The sequence below is a fragment of the Wolffia australiana genome, chromosome 2 (assembly GCF_029677425.1).
Source record: "Wolffia australiana isolate 7733 chromosome 2, ASM2967742v1".
NCBI lineage: Eukaryota > Viridiplantae > Streptophyta > Magnoliopsida > Alismatales > Araceae > Wolffia > Wolffia australiana.
The window spans coordinates 21,700,468-21,707,918 of record NC_135836.1 but is presented as its reverse complement, the minus strand read 5'-3'; the positions used below and the strand labels follow the sequence as shown (position 1 = coordinate 21,707,918).

At 44.1% G+C, this 7,451-nt stretch overlaps 2 protein-coding genes across 2 annotated transcripts; both read right to left on the bottom strand.

Annotated features, from left to right (window-relative positions):
• Nucleotides 1-1,794: 1,794 nt before the first annotated feature.
• Nucleotides 1,795-2,778, bottom strand: ERF1 (ethylene response factor 1). The gene has a single exon (XM_078571484.1). It carries the CDS (start codon nt 2,561-2,563, stop codon nt 2,000-2,002), a length of 564 nt encoding a protein of 187 aa, XP_078427610.1. The 5' UTR covers nt 2,564-2,778; the 3' UTR covers nt 1,795-1,999.
• Nucleotides 2,779-4,857: 2,079 nt separating this feature from the next.
• Nucleotides 4,858-5,223, bottom strand: LOC144716421 (Integrase-type DNA-binding superfamily protein). The gene has a single exon (XM_078591526.1). The coding sequence runs from the start codon at nt 5,221-5,223 to the stop codon at nt 4,858-4,860; it is 366 nt and encodes a 121-aa protein (XP_078447652.1).
• Nucleotides 5,224-7,451: the final 2,228 nt, after the last annotated feature.

Below are 7,451 nucleotides of genomic sequence, written 5' to 3'. Positions count from 1 at the left end.
AAAGAGTACCTAGAGCGTCATCAAAAACTCGGCAAAAGTCCAGGAAAACATCACCGAGCTATGTTTAATAAAAGGTCCCACCTAAAGGTATATTCTCATCTTCATCATTCCATTGATTCCGAAGTACAGTGACGATTCACATAAAGTCTAATACTAAAGGATAAATTTACTGATACGAAATTGGAAAATGAGAGATATGAGAAGAGGAAACAACTTTACAAGATTAAGGGAAAACAATATCTTTTTATTAGTGAAACGGGGATCATCATGGTCAACTATAAATTCAGCAAAAGTGAAGAAAATGATCAATAGATATTATAATTGCAATAAGGAAAAGAGTGTTATCAAAAGAAAAAAATATCAATGATAAGAGTGATATAAAAATTGATGAGAAATTAATGGGAAGCTCAAAGAAATTGAATATTATGACCAGATAACATAGACCATCATTTTCTTTAAAGGAATGGTTGGGATTTGGTCCATCAAATCAGGAGGAAGAAAACTGAGCCATAGTCGGTTAAAGGGCATTGGACTTCTTGGGAAAATGAAATAATCTCAATGAGCATCAATTTTGGGCACAAATAATCATTTAGAAATAAGGAGTCATCTATCTATCTATGATGATCATCTCTACTAATTATTTCACATGATCCTCCGGTATCTGTGCTTACCCCCATTGAGAGGTTTTCTAACCAATATCCTCCCAATTTATCTTCCGATTCGCATGTGAAAGTTGATTGTCCATCGGATGAAGTGAGTACGCCTACAAAGGACGAATAAGCGCAAAAATTCATGGATTATTGAGCGCGATTCAAAATGGCTTCGTCCAAGCGTGTTGGCTTTTTTAAAGATTTTTTAAGCTGATTTGACGGAATCAAGTTCTATGTGAAGAACAAGATGATGAGGAAGAACAGGAAAGAGCGAGAGTGAAAATCAGGAGGAATCAGGCCTTCATCTTTTGTCGTATTCCACGAGATATAATCGTATATTTGGTTTCTTATTTACAACATAAATACTACCCATTGTAACCGATTTATTATAAATGGCTCCTAACCATCCATAAGTATCGTATCCCATGTAGATTAAATCCTGACCATCTATATTTCGTACTATTTGTCGTTGAACCTTCATTAAATCCTGACGTTAATTCTTTTGAAGGACTAGGGGAGGTGTTCGATGATTAATATTATTGTCTTTATGTTAAGTCCACTTGGTTCTAGGCCATTCCTAAGTCCAGACAGTATGTGGAGTTGCTGAATCGTCAGTACTATGGACCCCAGATATGTGTAAAGGCGGACCCCCAAGCCCCAGGTGTCCCATACCCAGTCACTTTCCTTGCCTCGCCAAAAAAAAGATCTTCTTCATCTCTAAACCTTTGGATTTGAAGTCCTCAAAAAATCCGTGCGCTTTGTTCGCTTGCAATTTGCGTATCTTCGATTCGCTTGCAGTTAACGGATATCCATTTCTCCTGCATTAAAATGCTGAGAATACTGCTCCCCTCGAAAGAGTAACAATTTCTGCACTCTAATCTATTAATGATATCAGCTCATTTCACTCTCCATTTGTAATTTCAAGATCCATGGTTGATAATTTTCTATAGACGGTAAGATCTATGAAGATCAAACTTACAATGAAACATGAATAAAGGGTCCTGAAGAACACTGACAACTATGCCGAGTAAGTGATCCGTTAACTGACGGATAAATCGGGCCGGCCTCTGGCATGCATAAACCTCCATCAAAAGGACTAAAAATCTCTTACGATTTGAGCAGTAACTTCCCTATGGAGCACAAGGACAACTTGAAATTCCACTGTATGTAAAATTAATTATGCTGAAAGGATCAATTTTTACTTTTCCGCAATGATGTTTCACAACTTGTCAAAATATTCTTCCCAATTCGACGAACACTCAGTCTCAACATTCGGGGACGCGTCCAACGAATGGTCCCGGTTACCCATCGGGTAGGGGAGACAGAGAGAGAGAGAGAAACAGTGAAATTCACCAGGGCGCCGATTCATCACAGACCATGAGAAGGTCTTCCAGAAGATCCTCGCCGACGTCCTCCATCTCCGCGAAACTATGCGCCTCGCGATCGTCGGATTGGGGCTCCTTCCTGTTAGTGGTCCTTGTTCTCATACGGTACCGCTCTTTAAGGGCCATGGCAGGGGAGAATTCCCCGTTCTGGCAGTGGATATTCTTTAAAGACTCCCTAACGTGCTCCACGGAGAAGTTGAGCACAGCCATTGACCCTCTCATGGCGAGAGCGGCCTGGTCATAGGCCAGCGCCGCCGCCTCCGCGCTCTCGAATGTGCCCAGCCAGACCCTCGCGCCGCTCCTCGTCGAATCCCTTATCTCCGCCGCAAATTTTCCCCATGGCCGCTTCCTCACTCCACGGTAACACGTCTTCTTCCTCCTCTCCGGAATACATTCTTCGCTGTTGGGGGAGACGCCGGCCGCTTCCAACATGCCCCACAGAGCCATCTCTTGCGCGTCGTCCTCGTTGAAGGGCAGCACCGGCGACGATAGCTCGAGTTGGCACGACTGGAAGAAGCGCGGATCCATTGTCGTGTCTGTGGGCTCGTCGCTGCCTGGATCTGTCTATCTCGCGTGCGCGCGCCGTACTTCAATACTTGTTGGATTTCCGATAGGGTAATCTACTGCAAAGTGAAAATACCTCCGAAAAGATGGTGAAAAACTTTCCCAGGTCAACTCTCGGGAATGCTATCTCAAAATCACAACTGCTTCCGTCGACACTGATCGCGACGGAAAGAGATGGGGAGAGAGAGCAGAGAGAGAGAGTAGATAGGGATAGGAGAGGGAGAGTTATCGACCGGCGAGGGAAGGGATTCATCTGTCGGCCAGAGCTACGGCCGTAAGGCCCACAATACTACGCTAAACGACAGAAAGAAGGCGGCGCGAGACACGCGTCGGGTTCTCGTTGCTGAAGGGAGGATCAGTTTCTCTAATAGCCATCCAGATTCATGTCTTTAAAATTGGTGAGCTAAGATCCACGTAGCGGTCCCTCTTTTTTTTTAAAGTTTGTACAGCTGTGAGGCTGTTTATCTGCTCAAGTTTACCTGCGGTTCTGGTGGTCGACTTCAATAGGACTTCCTTCGTCTTTAACTATCCTAGATTGAGAAGATTCGAGATGACGCATCTTCAACGACTACCTCTCAGTTTGTTTTAAGAAACCTGCCCTTCAATTTCCCCTCGAGTTAAGAATAATAGTCAAACTCTTGGCCGATGAAGACCCAAAAATATTGACCAGCTGCCTCCGGCCTTTATCGAGTAGTTTGGCCAGACGATCCCAATCATGCAGATCATATAAATATTAATATTGCCATCAGAAACTTCGAGAAATATGTAATTGACTCGCATCAGCCAATCACTTTCTTTGACCATGCAACATGCGTTTACCGACATACGATTGGACGTCACATTGACCGTCTTTGACGAGAATGATGGCCGACAGAGCATTGGATTTCAATTCAAGTTTAATGGGCTATCTAGTTTTAAGGGTCAAATCCTGATACAAAATACAATCTTTTTCGCAATATTTACTTTAAATTGTCCATCACAAACAGATACTGTTGATTTTAATACTTATGTTTTGATTGCGTTTTTAAACACGTTGCGTGGTTGGTTGACGGTTCTGATGTAATGGCTCCCCGGGAGAGTGTGAAATATGCTATGTTCAAATTTAATAACTAGTAACTAGGTTCAAATTTAATAACTAGTAACTACGTGCTCAGATGACGTTGATCAGGTAACGATTGAAACTAATAACTAGGTTCTTGTACCTTAAAATTGTTTGGAAGGGGTAGAGATTTAGGAGTCTTTATGTTGAAAAAGGGAACGAAGTAGTTATTGATGATCCAAGAAGAATGTTAAAGTTAAGCCTGTATTGGGGAGCCTGCGTCGACCTCTGAGATAGTGAAATAGTTGAGGGAGATCGAGAGGGTCAGACCTTCCCAACACGCGAGTCCCCGTTCTAGGTTTCGGCCCTTCATTATATTCTTTGAACCGTTGAATAAGAGATAAAATACTTTATTTGACGAGATAACATTCCTCATCTCTTCTCCCAATTGGCAAGTGGGCAATAGGCGTGGGTTAGAAAGAAGAAGGTTTCTGAAAAATGTAGAACCAGCAGCTGTGACAGAGTTTGAGTACTCAAAAACAAACGGAAGAAACTTGAAATGGGAGTAGGAGTGGCATTCCTTTTAATATCTGTTATATGTCAACGGCGACTCGGTTAATTTTAATTTCGTAACAAAGTGAACAAATGAGTTGGGTTCCAACACCAGTTAGCATGGATTCAGTTCGTATACCTTGCTGGTTGATCGGAGTTTCAAATTCTTATATCCCTAGAGATTACCGTTCACATTCATCATAGTCAGGTTTTGTTATGCTGATTCTGATCCGTTTCTATAAGCCGCTATAGACAAATAAGGTTCAGACAGTTGGAGGAAGTCAACGTTTTGATCTTCTTTTGGTCCTCGTTCATAACCCTGGGCTTTTTTATACACCGGTGGACAAAGTCAAGTCCGGTCAAGTCAATGGATTCATCAACGGCAATAAAAAAGGATTCGGCCTTCGCTTTGCTCTCAGTGGTCATGGAATCATGGGTTCATAGTGACGCTTGAAAACGATTTTGACATGTCCTAAGAAGAAAAGTGCCCTGCGTGAAGACCGACAACTGCTTCTGAAACTTTTTCTGTCTAATATTGATCCCCCAGATTATGAAGGCGCATTATAACACTTTCTTTCGTTATCTTAGAAACGGTTTAATGAGAGAACAGATGCCCAAGCACCCGAAGAAAAAATGATAGCAAATGCGAGAAGAAGGCCAGGAGAGCTCACTGATCCCTCTCGCTTTCTGCGAGGAGTTGCTCCAGCAGCCGATCATCCAGATACTCCAGCTCGATCCTATCTTCTCCGGAACTTCTCCCAGACGATCGAGAAGAGGACGTGTTCTGGCATCTGGACCGACGCTCGTGGGGGAAGTTGAGCACGGCCAAAGAACCTCTCATGGCGTAGGCAGTGCGATCGTAGGCCCGCGCTGCCTCCTCCGCCGTATTGAACGTTCCCAGCCAGACCCGCGCGCCGTTGCGGCTGGAGTCGCGGATCTCTGCGGCGAACTTGCCCCACGGGCGCTTCCGCACGCCACGGTACTTGGTGTCTCCCTCGTCTCTCTCACCCCCTCTTCCTCCGTCCTCTTCCATCTTCATTGTAGAGAACGAGGGCGGTGGCATGCATTTAAACAATCTCCGGTTAGGAGCCCCGGAGGTGATCCTGTTGCAACCTTGACGCACGGTCAAGTCAGACGGCTAATGCCTCCATGACACTTGGCCGTCCCCACAATCTATACGCCACTTGTTCGGGCAGAGACCGTGGGAGAGAAAAAGCGAAAGGGAGAGGAAGGGACCCGGAGGGGTAGGGATACGAAGAGAGATAAATAAAGAGAAATATAGAGGGAGAAAGAAAGAGAGATATGGAGTCAGGAAGGGATAAAGACAGAGAGACAGGCAAAGAGTGAAAAAATGAAGAGAGAGAGAGAGGGAGAGAGAAAGAGAGATATGGAGTTAGGGAGGGATAAAGACAGAGAGACAGGCAAAGAGAAAAATATGAAGAGAGAGAGAGAGAGAGAGATATGGAGTTAGGGAGGGATAAAGACAGAGAGACAGGCAGAGAGAAAAAAATGAAGAGAGAGAGAGAGAGAGAGAAAGAGAGAGAGAAAGAGAGATATGGAGTCAGGGAGGGATAAAGACAGAGCGACAGGCAAAGAGAAAAAAATGATGAGAGAGAGAGAGAGAGAGAGAGAAAGAGAGATATGGAGTCAGGGAGGGATAAAGACAGAGCGACAGGCAAAGAGAAAAAAATGAAGAGAGAGAGAGAGAGAGAGAGAGAGAGAGAGAGAAAGAGAGATATGGAGTCAGGGAGGGATAAAGACAGAGCGACAGGCAAAGAGAAAAAAATGAAAAAAGAGCGAGTGAGAGAGAGAAATGTAAAGGAAAAGAGATGGAGAATGAGATCTACAGGTAGAAAGATAGAGAGAAATAGAGAATGAAATATATTCATAGAAATATCTATACAGAGAGATAAAGAGAGAAATAAAGAGAGGGAGATAAGAAGGAAAAAGATAGAGAGAGAGAGATGACGAGAGAGAGAAATAATGGGAGAGGGACAAAAAGCAAGAGAAAGATAGAGAGAAATAAAAAGAGAGGAAAATAAATAAAGAGATGGATGGAGAGACAGAAAGGAAGAGAGAGAGGTAAAGAAAGGGAGATGGTAGGGGGGATAAAGAAAGAAAGAGAGAGATAAAGAGAGGAATAAAAAGATAGAGCGAGAGAGAGAAAGAAAAAGAAAGTGGGACATAAAGAAGAGAGAGAGAGAGAGAGAGAGAGAAAGAAATACAGTGGGAGAAAGAGAGAGAGAGAACGAGAGCGAGAGAGAGAAATAGAAAGAGCGGGAGAGAGAGAACGAGAGAGAGAGAAACAGTGGGGGAGTAAGAAAGAGCGCGAGAGAGAGAGAGAGTTAGAGAGAAAGAGAGAAAAGGAGAGAGAGAACGAAAGAGAGAGAGAGAGAGCAAAAGAGAGAGAGAGAGAGAGCGAAAGAGAGATAAGGAGAGAGATAACGAAAGAGTGAGAGCGAGAGCAAAAGAGAGAGAGAGAGAAAGAAATACAGTGGGAGAAAGAGAGAGAGAGAACGAGAGCGAGAGAGAGAAATAGAAAGAGCGGGAGAGAGAGAACGAGAGAGAGAGAAACAGTGGGGGATTAAGAAAGAGAGAGCGAGAGAGAGAGAGAGTTAGAGCGAAAGAGAGATAAGGAGAGAGATAACGAAAGAGTGAGAGCGAGAGCAAAAGAGAGAGAGAGAGAGAGCGAAAGAGAGATAAGGAGAGAGATAACGAAAGAGTGAGAGCGAGAGAGAGAGAGAGAGAGAGAGAGAGAGAGAGAGAGAGAGAGAGCGAAAGAGAAATAAGGAGAGAGATAACGAAAGAGTGAGAGCGAGAAAAAGGAGGGTACGATGTCCAGCTGGTTCTTCGGTCAAACAGGTCTCTTGTTCCCAGCGAGGGTGACAGCGCTTGAGAGATGCAACACGAAAGATTGGGGACCCCCTTCTCTTCGATGATGTCGAGAGCTAACGTTCGAATACCAATCACTCCATGGCCGCGGTTGTGCGTCGGCCGTTTAGCGTCCTCCAATTTTGTAAGTTTTAGTTCGGTCAATCCCTAGCCAGCGACAACGGCGGCTTCATTGCGATTATAATACGAGCGCGAGACCTGCGAGCTTTGACTGATGACTTTCATGGTACCACTTGTGAGCTTTTACTGTTTCGAAAGATAGTCAGAACCAGTCCCTCATTTTTGTTGGCGTATCCCCTCTCCATGACTGGTGGGAAGCCAATAGTCCCTCGCATACTCCTTTGCATTTTGAGGTGTTCATGCAGTAAC

Coding starts and splice junctions, on each gene's coding strand:
- ERF1 (XM_078571484.1), bottom strand. CDS start 2,563: ATGGATCCGCGCTTCTTCCAGTCGTGCCAACTCGAGCTATCGTCGCCG.
- LOC144716421 (XM_078591526.1), bottom strand. CDS start 5,223: ATGGAAGAGGACGGAGGAAGAGGGGGTGAGAGAGACGAGGGAGACACC.